This window comes from Tauraco erythrolophus, chromosome 6 (genome assembly GCF_009769465.1).
Source record: "Tauraco erythrolophus isolate bTauEry1 chromosome 6, bTauEry1.pri, whole genome shotgun sequence".
Taxonomy (NCBI): domain Eukaryota; kingdom Metazoa; phylum Chordata; class Aves; order Musophagiformes; family Musophagidae; genus Tauraco; species Tauraco erythrolophus.
Window position 1 is genome coordinate 10526898 of NC_141470.1, and position 20148 is coordinate 10547045.

Sequence of the window (20148 nt, forward strand, 5' to 3'; positions counted from 1 at the left end):
TTAGCTCAGAAACAGCAAACGTCTTGCCATGCTTTCATAGCCACAAGATTTTGCCCCAAGGCTGCCTGTCAGAGTTGCAAGCTCTTCTGCTGGGAATATTCAGCAGGGCCTAGAGGAAGGGGTGATGGAGAGAGATGGAAGGGTGGTTAGGGGGAGTATCACCAGCAGAGCAGCACTGGTGTGGTGGATGCAGGAGGGTGTCTCTGTCGTGGGCTCTTGAGAGCCTATATGGAGGGTCACCGCGAGGAATTGCTGGCGCTTTCTGATTTCCTATTTTATGACTGTGTCTTCTTCTCAGCAGCTCCTCTGGCTGCTCTTCCAGTGGTTTTGTCAGTTTTGCGATCATGATAGGAGTGGGAGCAACGCATTCCAGCAGGGATGAAATGGCAGCTTCCATCTGTGCAGCTCTGATGGAGGCAGTCAGATCTGGTTTGGGAAAAGAGGCTGTTAAAACCACAGCCTCCTCTCAGACCAGCTTTCAAAATCTGCCACCAGCCAAATGCAGCCGCAGCCTCTGCTGCTGTCTCTGCCAGGCTGTGCCCATCCCACAGGGACCTCCTGTACAGTTTCCACTACACTGGCAGAAGGGATGTGACCCTTTTCCACACACTCTACCACCCCAGCCAGCTGGCATTGCCATGGCAGCTTTTCCTCCCATAAAGTGGCGATTTTGGGGCCAGATACTTGAAAGAGGTTTGCAGCAACAGGAGCAGGGGTGCTGCCCCAAAATGCCCAGCTCTTGGCCAATACACTCCAAACTCCTTTCGAATGAAATTCACTTTCTGCATGTGACTTGTCAAATACTTGTGAAAGACAAGCACGTTCCACAGCAGGGACTCTGCCCGGGCCTCCCTCAAGCAGAAGGGGGAACTGGACACACTTTCTATATTGGTCATGGCGGTCATCCACAGTTTTTCTGGGTAGAATTAAGAGGTGACTTAATTCTTTGCTTAATCAGACTCTTTCCATTATGTAGCTGAGGAAGTTCAGGCTCCCAGCTGCCTTGCTATATTTGGGCTGTAAAGTGCAGGAAGTTGATAGGCATAGAAATTTCCCTGTAACATTTCCCTAGAAAGACAAAACTCATTCAAACCTCTCTGCCCTCTCCTCCTCATCCCCTGGGCACTGGGGGTACCGGATGCTCTGCATACCCACTCCGGTGCTATGTAATCCTTCTCCCTCCCTCCCTCCCTCCCTCCCTCCCTCCCTCCCTCCCAGGGAGTTCATTCGGATGGCAGAAGGATATTGTGAGGTGATGGGTGGCTCCAGGACCTTTTAAAACTCCCTTACCCGATCACGGATGACAACACCCTACAGTAAACATCAGTGCCCTCCTCCCCAAGACGTGGATGCATGAACGGGCACAGCCCCTTGAATAGATCCACAACATTTATTCAGTAGCTTTGAAGGTGCAGTAGCATTAAGTGCGTGTTTCCACTGGTCGCCCGCGAGCTCCCTGCCACTGGCCTGGTTGCTAGTTGCAGTAGTTCTCTAGTTGGTAGAGGGAGCAGGGGTTGTGGCAGCATTGCTCGACGATCCCTCTCTTCACTTTCTCAAATTCCTCCATCCGGAAGGGCAGCTCTCCCACCTCGCCTGGCAAGGGACCACTCACTGTCAGGGAAGAAAAAGATCAGCCATGGGACATCATTCAGCGTCAGCTGTTGAGCCCTGCAGACATCCCGTTTGCAGACACCAGGTTGTTAAGTCAGGCTGGAAAACGGGGAGGAAGTTGCATAGGTCTCCCCGGGTTGATGCTGCTTGTAGCACCTTCAGGCTCTGTGTTTCGTCTCCCAGAATAATACTGTGATGCTCAGAAGGAGCCAAGCTGAGTGGATATCAGCAGCATGAGGGACAAAGGGATGCAGGGGCTTTAATGAGAAAGGTGTGTGGAGAAGAAGAGAAACCCTGTGCCCTCCCTGGGATGAGAAGCCAGTAAGTAAAATGATAAAATGGGTTGGTCTGCTCCAGAGAGATGAGTTGCTTGGGACTACAGCCCCCCTCGGGCAGTTAGTCACTCTTCTGGGAGCCTGGGCAAATAACTGGGATGTCCGTGGGATTGCAAGGACAGTCCAGTCCTGGGGCTGGATGCATTTCCCAGCTGGTCCTGAACAGCCTGCTCCTGTTTTGGCTGCCTGGATGTAGCCTCGAGCTGACAACTAAAGCATTCATGTGTGTCCACGTTCACAGCTGGGAATGAGCTTTTAGAAGGAATGATGAATTGGTGTATTTGGACACAGACAAAACTCAACAGAATGTCTCATTTGCTGGTGGGAACTTGAAAACTTGTGGACAGAACTGTTTAGGTTTTAGTTGCCAAACGAAAATATAGAAAATGGCAAATAAACCAGTGATTTTTCCTGCAGGAAGAAAAGATCCCATAACAACAAAAAGAAAATGCCTGGAAAGTGAGAATGAGATGAGGTTTCTAGGGCAGTATGAAAGTATAGCATAAGATGCAACATCCCCAAGCCCCCAAAGTGTCATACAATGAACGAGGCACAAGAGTAACAAGAAATCATTATGCTAGTGTGCTAGGAGGAAAATTTAGGAAAGGTTTAGCCCAACTTTAAGTAGAAGAGGAAATAGCTAGTCAATGTTTTGTGATTTACTTGTCTTCATCCTTCAAGCCAGCTGTGAGCAGCCTGTAAACACAACCAGCTTGTGTGACAAAGAGGTGTTGGCTGAGGCAAAAATCCTGGAACAAGAGGTAGAAAGTCCTCAGATACTCTCAAACTGGTTGTCCCTGATTAAATTCTCCATACAGTATTTAGGGAGTTGGCTGACGAACCTTCCAACCCGTTTCTGGTGGTCTTCATAAACAAATCATCAGAGAAGGAAGCAACTAACAGCACAGCTGGCTATTGAAAATAAATCATGTCAAATCCTCTGCTATGACATTACCTTGTTCACCTCCCAAAGACCTCTAAGACTATTTCATGGGATGGTTGCATATGCAAGAGAAGGAATCAAATACAAATGAAAATAGTTTGTGATGGGAAAATAACTGATGGAAGAGGTGTATCGTAGTCAGGGGAGGTTAAGTAATGGTCCATCTTGAAATCAGAGGGTTGAAATGACTGTGATTTGTCAGGGGTCTCTTCTGCATCTATTCGAAGTCTCCATTAGTAGCTTGGAAGACAGAAGAGCAACCTGGTGTAGTGGAGCGTGTCCCTGTCCATGTCAAGGGAGTTGGAACTAGATGATCTTTGAGATCCCTTGCAACTCTAACCATTCTATGATTCTAAGAGAAAGTGTACTTGCTGGTCTCATAGAGGAGCCAAAGCTGAGAGGAACTGCAGCTACCTATCTCCAGGAGAGACATCATCCTTCCATTACTGCTGGGGCAATATAGGTTCTAGCCCCATCTAGATGCAAACACCGTGTTGAAGGGCAGCTCTCTGGACTGCCTCATCCCACCTACACTGCCATACAGACACAAAGTGCTGGACCAGGGCCAGTGACCCGGCACCGAGGGTGTGTGCGCAGGGTTGTCACTTCCTCCTGCCTCCCGGTCCTTGCACTTATCAGTAGCCCAGGAGTCCTAAGGAGTGTAACCAAAGCAGCTCCACCAGCATTTCACCACTATGAAATAAGACACAACATAAAGCTGGTGGGGCTGCGAGCGTCTTGAAGGGCAAGATTTGGTAATAAACTTAGTAGTAAAAAATTACCTTTGAAACTACAGAAACACTGAAAATATGGGATGCTGTTTAGTAAGAAATGAAAATGATGCTATAGGTAGGCAGGAAGACTGTGTTGGGCATCCAGGACAAGGGTTCGACTGTGGTAGCGATCCTTCAAGGACTGCTGATCCACTCAAGGGAGGGCCAAGGCATCCAAGGGAGACAGTGATCACTGTCAATCAACAGTGCAGTGCTCCTTTGAAAAAGGTAAACCACTTGCGTAGGCAGGAACATGGTGTGAAATACATTCAATACCATTCTTCCAGTTTGCTCTCTCTACTTGGCCCTGGCAAGGCCTCAGCTGGGGTCCTGTGCTCTTCTCCAGGCTTCACCAGGCTCTAAGGATGTGGACTAAATGCAGAACAATTTGCAAGGACAAAGATCTAGAAAATAAGACCTAAAAAAGTAGTGGGGGGTTGTAGAGGGGATTTAGCTGAGAGCAGATTAAAACTAGACAGGGGAACAGTCTTCAAATATTTTGAAAAACAGCCATAAAGAAAAAAGGACAAGAGTTTTCCCCACATCCACTATGGAGAAGACAAGAAATAATTTACAGCAAGAGACGTTCAGGTTAAATATTGGGAAGAAACACCAGGAAGATGGTCAGTTAAACACGGGAACGGGCAGTTTCAGAAGACAGAAGCAGCTTCTGTCTTTTTTTATGAACATACTAGAAGTTTTCGTGAACATACTAGACAAGCAAGGGTGAGGAATAGGATGGGGACAGCTGATCCTGTCTTGGGGCAGAAGGAGGCTTTCTGTGTTCCTTCCACTTTTATTTGCTCTGAATGCTTCCAGGCCAGTGTAATGGCCACACAAAGAAATAGACAAGTTTGGGCTTTCAGTCACAATTCCTTTTGCTTCATAAATCCTCTTTCCCTGCCTGCCCTCCTATCTACCTTTTTAACCTGAAGAGCTTTTCATTGGCAATATGATGCTGTTGGTATGTTAAAGATATTCCTGGTATTCCCTATCCAGGACATTTGTGGTGTCACCATCAAAGATAGACGGTTGTTGCCTTTCGCATCACATAGCATACGACTACATTCAAGCTCAGTCTGACTTACCCAAAGGCTGCTCAACTTCCCGTCGGGCTTTGGGGGAGTAGAAGAAACCCCGCTCTCCACACACCAGGTAGAGAGCCTCCACCAAGTGGGAGCCACAGAGATGCTGGTTGGCAGCTGCTTGGCTGGTCCTGAGGCCGGAAAGAGCGAGAAGGGCCAGGAGAGGCAGCGACTGGATCCAGAGAGCCATGGTTACCAGGCAAGGGAGATACAGCGAGATCTAGGAGGGAGAAATAGGCTGTTATCAAGCATCTTACATCCTTCAACTCCTTTGGCATGAAAATGAGACCAAAGTAGCAGATGGACCTTCTAAAGATGCCCTAGCTTCAGAGAGGAGAGCTTTCTGCATCAGGCTTTCCAAGTCACAGTAAATGACTAATGACTATAACCAGAAGTCCATCTCCATCCACATGCTCACATCAGTCCTGGCCTCCCTGCTGTCTTTCACCAAAAGGCCAAACTAGACTGGAAGAGCCATCCCACTGAGCCCTGTAGTATACGCACCCAGGAGAGCCAAGATTGGCAGACACCTTCAGAGGAAAAACCCTCTCTGCCAAGTCAGAAGATGATGATGGCCTAAAAACACCACAATGTGCTCAAAGACCTGAGGAAACCTCATTTTCTTGGACTAGTGAGCCAGCACTTGTCACCAGCTACATTAACTTAAGAAAACAGCTCTGCAAAACAGGTAGAAGATAAAAGGGTGGCAATCAGACTTACCCAAAGAAGTGGTAGCAAGAGATGGAGAGAATGCTCTGAGAGATGAAGACTGTTTGGTTGGTAGTCATATACCCATTCTCTTTTTCCCATATTTATATGCTCTACATTAGCCCAAGTGACACAAGAGCTAGCACGAGCCCCACCTCTTCGATGACACTCTAGCCAAAACTTTTGCTGCTTGTGCACATTAATTTCCCTCTAGTTAGCATCAACAGGTCTTTATGCAATTTAAGATAGAAGCAACAGTTTGCAGTTTCCATCTCATTTCATCCGACCTGTTTTTGCTTCCCTGAAGCTCTGTCCTGAGCCATCAGTGACCCTTTTAGCAGGAGATAATGGTGCTATTACAGCTGCAATGATTGCTAGTGACACTAATGCTGGCAATAGGCACTGCTGGCATTGAGGTGGCTCAACAGCTGTTTCTAAAATGTAAAATTAAAGGCAAACATGTTAATCTGTTTGATTAAGATCACCTTGGAAAGTATGCAGCAGTGGGACCAAGTTGTGGGTGAGACCATGCTACTGTCAGGTGTTAAAGGAAAACAGATAGATGATTGTGCTGGGGCTATCTGTGGCCCCACTCACTGGCCATGCGCTGCACAGTGACAGGCACGTGTCCATGGCTTGGGCTGGGGGAGGAATAACATCCACGTACCTTGTGTGGTTGTTGTAGCTCAACGCGGGGCCAGAGTTAGAGCATTTGAAATTTTGTATTTGCAAAAATAAGCCTTTCCCCTTTGCCCACTGAAAGGCAGGTGCCCTCCTTCACCTGCCAAGTGCCCCTTCAAACTCCTGTTTGGGATTAAGCAGAGCAGAGACTCAGTCTCTGCCATTTGCAGGTAGGAGCTCTAAGCTCTTCTGTCTGGGGCTCTGCCCAAATTCGTGTCTTCAACACCAAGAATCGTTTCTGGTAAATCCCAGTGAAAACCAGGAGATATTCTGGCTGGTAAATTCGCTTTTGATAGGAGATGATGGGCCAGGGGTGGTCCACTGGCTTTCATGGGTCTGATTTCGGCAACAGATGCAGCTCCCTCCCTCTTTCACATTACTCCATTTTTTGGATACTTCTGTGCTCAACTTTTCTGTCACCAATAGCATGCTCTTACCTTTTTCTGCTTAAAGTATATTTTTTTCTTTTTTCCTGCCTGAAAAGGCCGGCAGTCATTTTAAATGCTGGGGATGAGAGATGATCTTCAAACTTCCCATTGCTCTAAATTTTGAGATTACAAATGCTCAACACGACTGAAGCGAAGACGTTTTCATCTGTTTGAACTCTGCTGCTTGTTTAGCTTAGAATAAGCCTGATTCTCCATATACAGGGAAGTCAGAAGGATGTTCACCAGAAGGAACAGAATGCCTTGAGACTCAAACCAGGCCCTCGATTTCTCGAGTAGCCAAAGCAATTCCACCCATCAGCATCTAGGAGGTAGGAAGTCCCGTATGGCCCCGGCACGGCTTTAAGTGTGAAGTATCATATGTTTGCGAAATGACTGCGATTGCAAAAAGGCTGTGAGAAGTGCTAAATCTCTGATGAGCGTACAGGGAGGGGACTCATTTGCTCAAACGGATGTGAGACAAGGTTATCAGTGACATCCCCTGCCATGTAGGTCTTTTGGCCTCCTGCTGATAAATCCAAGTCGTGATGCGCAACTACAGTTAATAGCATCTCTGCACGATGTGTAACAGTATCTCTGTCACCTTTCCCCTCAAAAAAAGATATTGGATGTACTTGAATGACCTCATGGTATACCCATGAAGAGTCTCCAGTTTCAACAAGATATGCCTACAGGGAATTCACTTTCTCAGACCTTCTTTCTACTGGGAAAAGATGGGGAGTTAGCAGCTACACAGGATAAAACCTGACTTTTCGCTCCGTTTGAAGCAGGTTGTCAAAGTCAGGAGCAGAAGTCTTGTGCCGTCGAGCTTCCTCCAGAGCAGGGAGCCCCACCCAGCACCTCACATGAAGGGGATAGCCCTGCAGAATTAGCCTACAGATCCCCTTAGCAGTCATTTTCCTGCGGTCACCACACCACTTGAGGTCTGATGGACCTCAGGCCAGTGGTTGCCTTGGAACAGCTCTGGAGCAGGGTGTTGCCCAGGTTAATCACACACTGAGATTTGCCATTTAGGGTTTTCCTTCTTACACTTTTGAATGTCACCTGAGCTCACCTGAACTCATGTTTTATCAACAGTGGGAGGCTTCTCTATCCACTACCGTCTCCCTTCTGAGTAGCTTCCCTGCTGGGCTTCCCCCTTCTCTGAGGCTCACCCTGCTGACACAGCAAAAAAAGCTATTTTATTTTGTGTTGGAAGTGCCATGTTACTAGTCTGTTGCTTCTCTTACTCTTGGCTAATCAAATCCTGGAGGTAGTTTCAAAAAGCTGGTGGCATTTCTGCAGCATGCCCAAGCAGGGGAAGGGCTGACTGTGCCTGAACATTCAGAAATCCCTCTTGGCTCACAGCAGTTTGGGTGCAGAAGTAAGCCAGAAGATTTATTGGAAGGAAAAAAGACATTACGCTGGCTCAAAGTTTAGCATGGGCCAATTTTTTTTTGCGAAAATTTCCTACTCTGATTTTTTTTCCCCTTCCAAAATATGATCACTTTGATTATTTATTGAAAACTGTATTTTCTTACCATAAATGGTCCTTTGGAATATGAAAAACGCTAGCAGTGATATAAACAGATATAAAATGGATATCAACCGTGGAAAGTTTTGTTTTAGAGGGAAAACTCCCATGTCAGCAGCGAACTGAGAGAGGGGTCCAACAGGGGAGCCCATTTCTCAACAGAACAGCTTTTTCTACAGAAAAATCTCAGCTCTCTCCTTCCAGGTTGAGCTTCCCCATGATTTTCATGTGATTAGGCAGCAACAGGCTAAACACTCATCCCTCGTTTTGGCTACATGTGCCTCCTGTGATCCCCACCCCAACTCCTGAGCTCCACATTAGGCTTGGCCAAAGGGTGGGAGTGGATAGGTGGGAATGGGCTGCTGCTGGCTCCTGCCATTCGTGCTAAATCACCTCCTGTGATTAAAAGCCACCTCCCTCACTCATATCCCCCCACCCCGACCCCAAGCTGTTGCATCAACGAGGTTTAGGCAATCCCTGGTGTCATGTAATCAAGTTTTACAGTCTGTTGCCAGCTCAATAAAATCTTTACTACTGTAGATGTCTAGCATTTTCGAACCCTGTCCTGAAAAAATAACAAGCCCGCTACAGGGACACTGGTTAACGATTACAAGTTTGTGCAAGTTTTACTGACAGCAAAGGTCAGGTCTGGTGGTGAGCAAGTTCTTGGTGAGCACCTGGGGACCCTGAAACACCACTGACATCTCCACCGCTGCTTTCACACTCGGCAGCCACTGCGGGGCTGCTCTACCCATCCCCAGGCGTACGTTGCCCCAAAAGCGGAGCAGAGAGCAACGCAGTGGTGGCCACATGCCTCCTTTTCCCTGCAGGGTCAATTGCCGAAATACAGCCTAGAGGCACCCAGAGGAGTCTGCACCCCCAAAAGCAGCTTTTGGGGGTGGCCGGCCCCTGAGAGCTGCCCCAGTATGGCCACTGGTAGCTGGAGATGTGTAGCTGGGGCAATGCACTCAAGCACATGGGCCATTTGAGCTACAGAGGTATAGTTCTTCACTTGGCATGGGGAGATGGGGACCCCCAGGGACCCAGCGCTTGCCCCTCCAGGCTTTCCTCCGGTCCCCGTGCAGGGTGAGCAGCAGCCAGCAGTGTGGTATGGAGCGGGGAAGCCAACATCCTTGGCTCTCCTTGTCTCCGTGTGGTTTCCAGCAGCCGTGCTCCCATCAGCGTGTCCAAGCAGCCATGGAGCAGCAGAGGCTGGACACGAAAGCTGGGAAGGTGAACCTGGCACAGAGGAGGGTGCTTAATCATAGGAATGCTTGCAATCAAATCCATCAATGCCTGCAGAGATACGTGGCAGGTGGGGTGGCCACTGTGGGCTCCTGTTGCAAAGGGTGAGGCGCCGCGTCTTATCTGGAGCCACACAATGAGAGATGCCCTTGTTTCAAATGGGGCATTGTGCGAATGGAGAAGGGGGCCACTCACTGGGATACAAGTAATCTCAGCTGCTTCTATAAACTAATCCAGGTGGCCGCCTGGGTGCAGGGCATGTGAGCCGTCCCCATCACCCCGCCGGCCGCCAGTCCCAAGAGAGATGCTCCTGCCAGACTGTGGATTTCACAATTTTCAAGGCTCTCCCAGGCCAGGGACATTATCTTGCAGCTTAGAACACAAAGGGTTGATTCATAAAACCGTGGTTGTAACCCAAGGCCCAGTGTAACCAACCAAGTCTGACCCATCAGTTTCCATCACCTTTGGGTTAGCCACTAACAGCCAGGGGCTCCAGGAGAGCTGGGAGGGGGTCGTGAGAACATCTGTGCATCTGGAGATGCAGCTCACTGGTAGAAGATGCTCCAGGGAACAATTCCAAAGAGCCAGTAGCTTTCATTAGAGGATGAGGTTGTTTCCCAGGTGTGCTGCAGCTCTGAGAACGGCTTCCTGTGACTCAAACCCTCTGGCCACCCCTCCTGAGCATATCACATCTTTCAGCAGGGAAATGCTGACATTCAACCAGCCCAGCTCGCCTGGGGTCCATGGCACCTGCAGATTGGTTTGGCTGCACCATGCTCAAGACTCCCTGGTCTCTGCAGGCTCAAACCTCTACACAAGTACAGCTACCCAAGCAAAATAGACCAAATTTAATGATCTGTAGAGTAAAGCTCCCAAAATCTTTCCCATCCACCTGAGAAAGAGCATATGCAAAGTTATAAATATAGCTGGAAAAAACAGGTATGCTCCTTTTAAGCCCATTAAAATATTACTGGCCACATATTTTTTTAAAAGGTAGAGGAGCAAATAGCACCTGAGAGCTGCTAATAGTTCCTAGACACAGCTATTAGCAGACGCAGCAGTACAAATTAGTTTGTTTATCAATGATGAGAAGATGAAATCCGTGGCTATTAATGGCCCAAAAGTAATCCTTGGTGTAGATAGAGAAACATTAGAAGACCTGATGACACTCTGCTAGAGGACAAGTAATGAAGAGCAAAAGTAACAAATAACTTCCACAGAGTGGAGAAGCACTGGAAAAGTAGCCTGATCAGCAACAATCCAAAAATACACATTTTCAGCACTGATACCATATCTGTCCTTCTTCATGTCATGGAAGTTCACAACAACAACCAAAGAAGATCTTGACCTCGCCCTCAAGAAACAGCCATGAGAGAGGCCATTGAGTCCATCAGGGAGTTTTCTCCAGTGTCCACAATTGTAGGCAGTAAAGTCTCATGGTGTCGCTGCCATGGCTTCCACAGCAGGTGGCATCACAGGCACCACTTGGAAAGCAAAGGCATGGATGACCTGGAGAAGTCTTTGGTAAAATGAAAAAGAAGAAGACTTGGTCCTTGGCCACGACGCTGGAAAGCATGGGCAGGCCACCAGAGAGCAGTAGACATTAGCAGAAAGCGACGAGGGCTATTACCAGCTGAGACAGCAAGGGGATAAAGAGAGAAATGCTAAAAAATGAAGGAATGGTTTCTGCTGGCTCAGTATGGATTTGTCCCCTGCTGTAAAGTGGTCTCATGAACTGAAAATAAATGATCACGTCAGTTCTGTCCTTTCTGCCACTGCCCATCTGTGGATGCACTGTCAACATCTGCCACGGTTTCCTCAATGACAAAATTGGGGGCTGCAAGGGATATCATAAGAGGACGTCGAGGAACAACGTGCTCATTCTCACACGACACTTTCTGCTGAGCTTAAATACGAAGCTTTGAGACTTCGCTTTCTAGAATAAACCTTTCTTTAAAAGCCCTTGTTTTGCTATTAGGGTGCTCTTGGAGATTTTGGCTAACGCTGCCCTGTGGACCTGCTTTTCTCTGTGAGATGTGTCTTCCCATCGGGAGGTGCCGCTTTTTCCTTTGCCTTCACAGGGCGCTCTGAGCTTTAGCACTTCAGATGCCTCCAGCTGGATTGGTACCCGACACAGGAGCTGTGATTTTTTCCTCCTTCCCTCTCACTCTCGCAGCTTCACCCGCGTGGGAACTGGTGTTTCACCGACCAGCAGAGCTCTGCGCCAAAGGACCTTTCCTAACACGGCATCCGGCAGCGAATAAAACCCATCCCACCATCACTCTCGCGAGTGGTTGCTGTTCCCAGGCATCCCTCTCCCTGGTGTTATCGCCGGCCGCGCTGGTTATTCCTCTCTCCTGGGATGCTCCTCCAGGGCTGGGAGGTGCCGAGGACTTTCGGAAGGGGTGACCCCCTCCCCACTCCTGCTCAGCCGGACCTCACTGTATAGTGCTCTGATCTCTCTCATCAGGGCACGGGGACTCCCAGGTCTGATACCATTAATTGTTGCTGGATAAGTGGATCATTTTGAGCACTTAAAGCTACTTTAAGGATTTGCTTGCACATCGGTAACCAGTCCGTAGGCTTGCCTACGGGTTCCTAGACAAGGAGGTGTAAATCCTACTGATAAGGCTTGTTAGTGTTAGGGGGCTGGGGAGAAGAAGGCAGGGGGGTGTTTGGAGCCAGGCACAGGGATCGCCGAGGGCCAGGAGGGGTGAGCCTGCCGCTGCAGCCCCCTCCTCCTGCCAGGGAGCCCGTGGCTGGGGGGAGGCACTGGGGTGCTGCGGGCAGTTGGGGTCAGGCTGATTTACAGCGGCGGAGGAACCGGGGCTGTTAATTCAAAGTTGCCGCTTATCGGTGTTTAGAAAGCAAGTTCCAATCTGCCAGTTAGTGATTTGGCCTTTGCTGTAAATAGAGGGGCCCCGTGCTTTTCTCTGACATTTTTGTCCTTATTATCTTGTCTCGACCTCCGAGGGAGGTGGGAGAGTTATTTAAGGCTGACCTTAGTGGAAGGAAAATGAACAACTCCCTTACCCCACCCTGTTTTTCTCTCCGCCGTCCTGGGTAACAACTGTTGCATTGAGCTATCTGTGTAAGATACTTAATCCACCACCATCCCTGCAAATATTTTGTAGATCAATTCACCCTGCTGTGCCCAGAGAAAATAATTGCAAAGAGACCAAGCAGAACTAATGTCAGGAGTGAAAAAAAAAAAAATAAAAATTTGGATTTTGCATCATTATCCATCCAGGAAAATCAATGAGGATGAGCTGTGACCCCATCAGGCACTGGAGCTCACCGCCAAGCCTGTCCGATCTTGCATCGCCGTGGTTCAGGTCTAACTCAAACCTGTGTTTCGAATGAGCTTCAAAACCAGAGGCTCCATCACGAGCTGAACCTCTGAACATCATATACAGAAACACATGATAGTGGCTGGTTGGAGCTGGAGGGAGTATTTTGGATTTAGTATCTGCATATAGGGAATTTAGATCAAGACCCAAACCCTCCACAAATTGTAGGGGAGAGGATTCGGGGGGTGCACAAGCAGTCCGGGTGGGTCCCATCCCTGTTGGGATGTATGTGATTTTGGGAGGCTTGCAGTACAGAAGTCAACATGTGCACGTGCCCCAGCTGCTCCTGGGTGATGTACACTATGTACGAGATGGTCCAAGAGGATTCATTAACAAAGCCATGAAGAAAACCTCACTCATTTGAGGACTTGCACTTGCAAATCTGAAAAATGTCTAATCTCTGAATGCTCGTTTTATCGACCTGTCACCCCAAACCGTACCGGCCGTGCAATGAGAGTCCTGCAAGGCCACGATAGTACGTCTGAGGTGCAATCAGGTGCAAGGGTTTTAAATCCCTTACCTAATCTTTGCAAACCTCTATTCAGTTTAAAAAAAAAATAAATGAAATATCTCCTAATCAGTTTTCAAGACATTTCAGATACTTTCTGCTGTCGCCCGTGCCAGAAAAATGTCAAAAGATCATCTTTCCCCTAGAAAGTCTAGCGTTTTCCCAAACATTGTAATGAACAAGTGTAGGAAAACCAAAAACAAATTCTTTGCAGTGGAAAGTGCAGTACCTTTTCTGGTCCCTGGGGAAAGATACAAGCCTGATTTGAGCTGGATTAGCAGTACAACTGACAGCTCAGGTCAGCTGCAGCCTTATCCAAATCAGTTCCCGTCTCCGGGGGGGTGGTGCGTGTGTGCGCGCATACCTGCGGCTATAGGATTTGTAAATAATTGAGTTCTTCTGATCCGTACCATCACAGCACAAGAAGAAAGATGTGGTCCTCAGGGGGCTGACAGAGGTTCAGGCCCCAGATCTGCCACTTAGACGCTTCTTCCCAAAGCTGTTTAGGCATGTAATTACTTTTCAGGCTCTGCGCCTGGTCTGAGTCTCTCTGATTCTCTGCCTCCTTTTATCTGTCAGCCTTTTACAGGGACAAGAGTACTCCTCTACCTCCCCAGCGTGCAATGAAGATGAATTCATTACAGCTGTAACACTTTAACGAGCACTGTGAAGATACAGGTTATCCTTACAAGTCCTAAATTAGGAAACTCCCTCTCAGACGGTGCTGGGGCGCCTGGATGCATGGTTCAGACCTGTGCCGGCAATACATTAATCCGCCTCTGTCCGGGATTCTGGAAGGGATTTAAGCAGAGAAAGAGTCTGGCTTTCACGTAAAAGCCAAGCTTGCAACAGTGACTGAAATTAGCTTCCTTAAACATAACTCTGGAGTAGGAAACACTTCTGTGGCCTTGGGCATCTCTATTGGTCTCCAGGGCTGCATTCCAGTTCCTGGGCATCCTGTATCCAATCCACCACTCCCACACGGATGCAGCAGACGCCTTAGGTCATCTAAAATAGTCCCTATGTTTTAGCAAGCAGGATCCACCCCTAATTACTCTTAGTGGAGTGTTCGACACATTTAGGATCGGGGTTGCACAGCCTGGTTTCACGCAAACCAGCTGACGTTACCAGACGCAGTGCGTACGCCGGCGTTCCTGCATGGCCAGCGTTACTGGAACTGACCAGGAATAGTGAGAAATGCTGGAGAGAAAGCACGTAGTGAGGGCAGCCCTCCTGGTGTGTTACTATTTAAAAGAGACCTCCCAACTACTGTTTCATGCATAATTGTGCAATTGGTAATATCCTGGCAAAGAAAGGCTTAGATCAGCTTGTCTGCAAACAAGGGACCGTTTTCCACCTCCGAGGTAAGAGTTTGCAGGAGCGCAAGTTGCAGATCCCCTGCCGTAACTGGCCCCAGGTTGGATTTAGCGTACTGCCCGCAGGCAAGACGGACGACTCAAACCTGGACAGCAGAAGGACACAAGAGCCAAACTCAGGATGCTAGACCAGAAATATATTTTTTTTATTCTTAATATCATGTCAGCAGCAGCACGATTCCAGAATGAAAAATAATTCCGTTTTGTATTTCTTTACACAGAGAGACGGACAGACAGATCCACCCACAGCAGCAGCAGCAGCGACAACAGCGAGACCGCTCAGCGAGGCACCGGGACACGAGGGTATGGTGGGGCCTGGCTCAGAGGAAGGCTTTTCTCCTTTCTTCCTCCCTCGCCAGCCCATGCCTCATCTATGGGAGAGTTTAACCTGGGCTGACCCATCACCTCGGCTTTCTCCAGGTCACTTTTTATAGGGCTCGCAGCCGCATTTGGTGAGGTCTGGGGAAATGGCGTGAAGGCAATCATGACCCACCCCAAAGGACATTAGGTCGTGCTTAGCTCTAAGCAGCTACATAATCCTACAAATCTGCTCCACTGTCAGGAAAAGGGAATTTATAATATCTTTTGGTGGAGAGTGTGACTGGGTAGATCCTCCAAGTCTTTTCTTCTGAGCGTTTTTTTTCAAGGCAACTCTATAAATCTGACCAGCCTTGTGCACAATACTTAAGGGATACCTCAAGACGAAATTGAAAGCATGGGAAAAATCTGAAAAGGCTCAGGAAAAAGCCTAAAAACAGGAATATTGGAGGGCTACAGGAAATCCCAACAATATCAGAGATTACAGCAGGGGCTGTGGGCGCCTCTCCAGCCCACAGGAAGCCGATGGGTGATAGAGACCAAATGTTCCCCGATACGGGAGAGCGAATGAAGAGAGACTCGAGGATACACTGCCTCCATTAGTGGGACTGGTATGGGAAGCAGCAATAATCCGTGCCGACTGAGCCAAGGCAACAGTAGAGTATCAGCTGCTTCAACGGGAAAATCGTGTTTTTAAAGGAGTCTATTGAGTGACTTGGGATAAGTTTGTCTTTAGAAAAGGAATACCATCTAGTGGCCCAAAAAGGCAATAAGGAGGTGCAACGGCAATTAGAGAATCAGATGAATTTAGTAAAAGAGAAGGAAAAACTGCAGAAGTAAGGAGAGGGATTAACATATATAGTGCAGTGATTCACCCTGGAGCAAGGGAAGCTCAAAACGGACTCGATCATAGTAAATGCGAAGCTAAAATTAGTCACTTTGCAAAAGCAGATTGGGATGCAAAAATTAAAAATAACTGCTGTAGCTGCAGGCAGTGATGGAGAGAACTGGATAGGGAGCCATCAGAGGAAGATGATTTCAAGGATGACATGGGCAAATGGGAAAAGAAAGAGAAGTTGAGAATAGCAGCGTATCCCGCAGAGACTACAAGTGCTGTCCCGGGGCAGACAGGTATGGCAGATCAAACTGCTGTAGCTTTTACGATGAAAAAAAAGTGACCCCAAGGCAGGTAGCTGCAGGTATGAAACCGCTGAAAGAAAGCACAACAGCAGAATGAAGTGTAGGACTTCGAGAAACTGCTTCACATTTTCAATTAAATGGGAATTAAGCAGTAAGTTGATTTAGAGCGTGCGCTCCACCAGCTTTTATTCATTTCATGTTGGGCACCTCCTTGATGAGCATTTAATCACGCCACCATGGGCATTTAATCAAATTACCCAGCAGAATGGTAAGACAAAGATGCAACAGGCAGCATTAACATCGGTTCATAAGCTTGAGGAAGATGGAGAGTCTTTAGTGAACTGATGGGGAGCTGCTCGACTGTCAGCAGGACATGATACCGTGTACCCACCACCCACTCCCAATGGAGCACAGGTATCTCCATTGCCCCTGGCAGCCCCGAGGCTGAGTCAGGCTCCTTGGACAGCAGATGTACTAGGAGAGCTAGCGGCACCAACACACCCCCATGACTCACAGCAAACTCCCATATGGCAAAATACAGGGAAAGAAGCAATTTACAGGGTTGCTTTCACATTAAGAGATAAACAATATGCTTCTACCCGTATCCCACAGGGCCAAGCACCTACCCTGCTGTACATAAGAAATTGTTTGAATGATGGCATCTGGCAGACAAAGAAAAGAAATGGTCTTATGTGGATGATACTGGGGGGACCACAGCTACAGAAGAAGAGGTACAAGACAGAAGTAGCTGAGTTTTAAAATTAATAGACCGAATGGGATTTAAAGTCAATTTGAATACGGCACAATTGACGCAACCCCAAGTTAACTGCTTGGGAATTGGAAGTGGTGAAACAAGAAGATGGATAGATGCTTGAAAGGTTAAGCTTTCTGTGAAATAAAGACTCCCACTAATCAGTCCCAACTCTGAAGAGTGCTGGGAGGATTTAATTTCTTATGGCAGCATATCTATAACTGTGCTAGTATCTTATGGCAGCGTATCCATCTTTGCTAGTACCAGCAGAGCATTATGGAAACGACAGAAAAAGAATCAGGAAGGGAGCTGGAGCAAAGAGCAGGGTGATGCTTTATCTAATGTGGAAGAAGCTGCTTGAGAAGCTCTTGCATTGAAATTCCCAGTCAAAGGAAAGTTATTCATAATGAGAATTTTAACATGAGCTGATTCTGCAGAAGCAGTGCTGTTATAGAGAAATAGCAAAGGAAAATGGATACCAGTAGCATATGAATCCTCCTCTCTCCAGTGCCTGGACCAGAATTTCCCTGGCCATGAGAAAGCCTGGTTAGAGGCAGTCTCAGCTGTGATGGTCTTTGAGGCTTTCACCCTCGATAGTCCAGTTCCACCCCAGTCTACTCATGCTCTGCTCTTAAGCACAAAGAGAAGAAACGGATATTAACGTGGATATACTTTTAAAAGAAACCAATAATAAACCAAAGGTATTGTGCGCTCATGGGAGTGCTACATTTGAACAAGGAGGAAAAATAATCTAGGTACTGCTACTAGTGGAATGAGGGAACAAATAGTGGGGAAACTAGAGAAAGGATCGTGCCAAGGAGCTTAAAGGCTGTCAGTAAAAGACATAAACCCCTCTGCACAATATGTCTCTACAGATAGCCACCGTGATGATAATAGAATAAAACACTGGATGCATGATAGGGAGAAAAGCAATGGCAAGCACATAATGGAACACCCATGAAGAAAACAGGAGGTTTATTTTGCAAGCTTTGAGGGAGATTGGGAATAAAACATACGTAAAGCACGTTAACGTACATGGGAAGACTGAGAGCAATACTGAGAAACAATTTAGTGAGGAAGTAGATAAATTGACTCGGAGTGTGTTTACTGCAGCCTCAACCAGGAATCGGCTAAAAGAGAAGATGGAATGGATACTGTGGCCGGCTGAATGAGAGCAAGTCATCTTAGACTGTCGTAATAAGTTACATAAAGGAGTACAGGGTACTCTAGAGTAAGAGTGTAAAGAATTTATATTTGGCCCCAAATGAAGCAAGATATAGAGGACATAAATAAAAACTGCATGAAGTGTGCAATTATACAAAAGTGAACTAGTAAAAGAAAGCTGCCAACTCTACTGTACTGGCTAAACCAAGGACCTTGGCAAATAACTGCAAAGGGATCATCCAGATAAACTGTCACACACTAGAGCAGGGTATCAGTATCTCTTTTTCACCATGAGTATCTTTCCAGGATGGGTTGAGGCTCTTCTACCTAAAAGGAATACAACCACTGGAACTGTAAAAATGCTGTTAAAGGAAATTGTCCATAGATATGGAACATCAGCTGAGGTAGGATGAGATGGAGGAGGGGGCTTTGCAAGTGAAGTAACTGAAGCCTTAATGAGTAACCTGGGGATTAAGCAAGGACTGCATATACCCTACCACCTGCAATCCTCCAGACTGGTAGAAAGAAATGAGTCAGACTATTAAAAATAGACTAAAGAAAATTCTAGGACAATATCCAAAATGATGGGCTGAAAAGTTAACCTCGATATTAGCAGCTTTAAGAAGCAGTGACAGATTAGGGACTGGTTTACAGCCCTATGTCCAAGACCCTAAAATATTACAGCAGGATAGAGAAGAAAACAAGGCTTGGGTAGAAACAGCAGCATGAGAAGAAGAGGTAAAATGAGAAAAGAAGACTCCAATTCATATATGGCTTATGAAATAAGGGCCCAAGTAATGTATTTGAACTCAGAATAAAAGGAACAAGCCTTAGAGACAAAATGTAAGGGTACCTATTATGTTACTAATAGGATAAGTCCTCCAAGATATTAAATAGAGGAGAGCAATTGTAAATACAAACGGGTTCATGTTTCTCAGATGTCTCCCCTAAGGGGCCAAATAATTCTAGAATCGCTCATGAATTTGTCAAGACCATAGACACAGAGAATGCCCAGAGGAGGAACCTCCGGCGCCTGCTCAGCCTGAGCCCCACGCTCACAGCACGCCCCAGCACAACCTCATCTCTCGGAAGCAAGGGGGTGCAGCCCGCGGGGTGTTTACCTCCCGCGTGGCTGCCATCGATCAGTTTATATGCTTGCATACTAACGGGGCTGGTTTATGCGTCGAGTTTTGCTCATTTTCTATTTTCGTAGGGCAACAGATTTTACTACAGCTCCTTGAACAAGCGACAGCTGGCAGAGTCACAGAGCAGCAACGCAAACTTGGAGGCAAGGCGGAGGAGTTGAGGGCTCCTGCAGTCGCAAGGATTTTTAACTTGGCTTTTCACTCCATATTAATAGCTTTAGTCTTTTTATAAATTGCATTAATTTTAGACATTTAACAAGGCAGAAAATGACTGTGAAGTGCTTTGGAGAACTAGAGGCAACCACCTTCAGACCTCTATGGGTTTCGAGGCCAGAGCAGAAAGCAAACGCCTCCATGGAGACACCCTGCTTGGTCCTGATCAGGAGCCTGATGTCACTGCTGGGTTTGCAGCATCCTTACTGCACTTGTGGGCAATAACCCAGGGGCTGAAGACTACCAAAGGAAAAGAGGAACAGCAACCTGCAGGCCAGTAACACGGCATTAATAACAAGGCCATAAGCTACGCATTAACTCTACAGGCTTCATTGTTTAACATCTTGCCTGTTTTGAGCTTTATTTTCTTTATATTATTCTGTTTTACTGGAGTCACTGATAAGATTTTTCATGGCTAGATAGCTAACCTATGACCTAACCTGCCTTAGTCTTGCATAGCTTGCTCCAGCTACTTAATCTAACAGTAATAGCTTAAGACTCCAAATTAAAAATTGTTACAGCTCTTAAGGGAGCCTTGAGAGTTACAGCTCAGGATCTGGATCCACCCAGATTGGGAAATCATAGCTGAAGCTTTGGAAGAAGTGTTCTAAAATTACAATAACTGAATGAACTCAGTAGTTTATTCATTTACGGGAAGGACAATCCTCTGAGGAGGAAGAACTTGAGGAGAACCAGCTAGCCCTAAGGTTGAACTGCTGATTTCAGTAATGTCCTTTTAAGCAATTTAGGAGGAATTTAGGAGAGGGGGGTCAAATAAAAAAGGAAACAAAGGAGGGATTGAAGCAGGTGGGAGACTGAATGCTGTCAGTAGCTAAGTAGCTA

At 47.1% G+C, this 20148-nt stretch overlaps 1 protein-coding gene across 1 annotated transcript; it reads right to left on the reverse strand.

Moving 5' to 3' along the window:
* Positions 1-1474: 1474 nt before the first annotated feature.
* INS (insulin) lies at positions 1475-5557 on the reverse strand. Its single transcript, XM_009986915.2, has 3 exons — positions 5468-5557; positions 4751-4967; positions 1475-1611 (listed from the first exon to the last, which is right to left on the reverse strand). Exons 1-3 carry the CDS (start codon positions 5555-5557, stop codon positions 1475-1477), a joined length of 444 nt encoding a protein of 147 aa, XP_009985217.2.
* Between the last annotated feature and the right edge of the window lie 14591 nt (positions 5558-20148).

Excerpts from the sequence above, each read along its gene's own strand:
- INS (XM_009986915.2), bottom strand. The coding sequence starts at position 5,557 with ATGGGAAAAAGAGAATGGGTATATGACTACCAACCAAACAGTCTTCAT. Across the intron at positions 4,968-5,467 it reads TCTTGCTACCACTTCTTTGG|ATCTCGCTGTATCTCCCTTG; the intron begins GTAAGTCTGATT and ends TCTCCCTCCTAG. Across the intron at positions 1,612-4,750 it reads GGAAGTTGAGCAGCCTTTGG|TGAGTGGTCCCTTGCCAGGC; the intron begins GTAAGTCAGACT and ends CTTCCCTGACAG.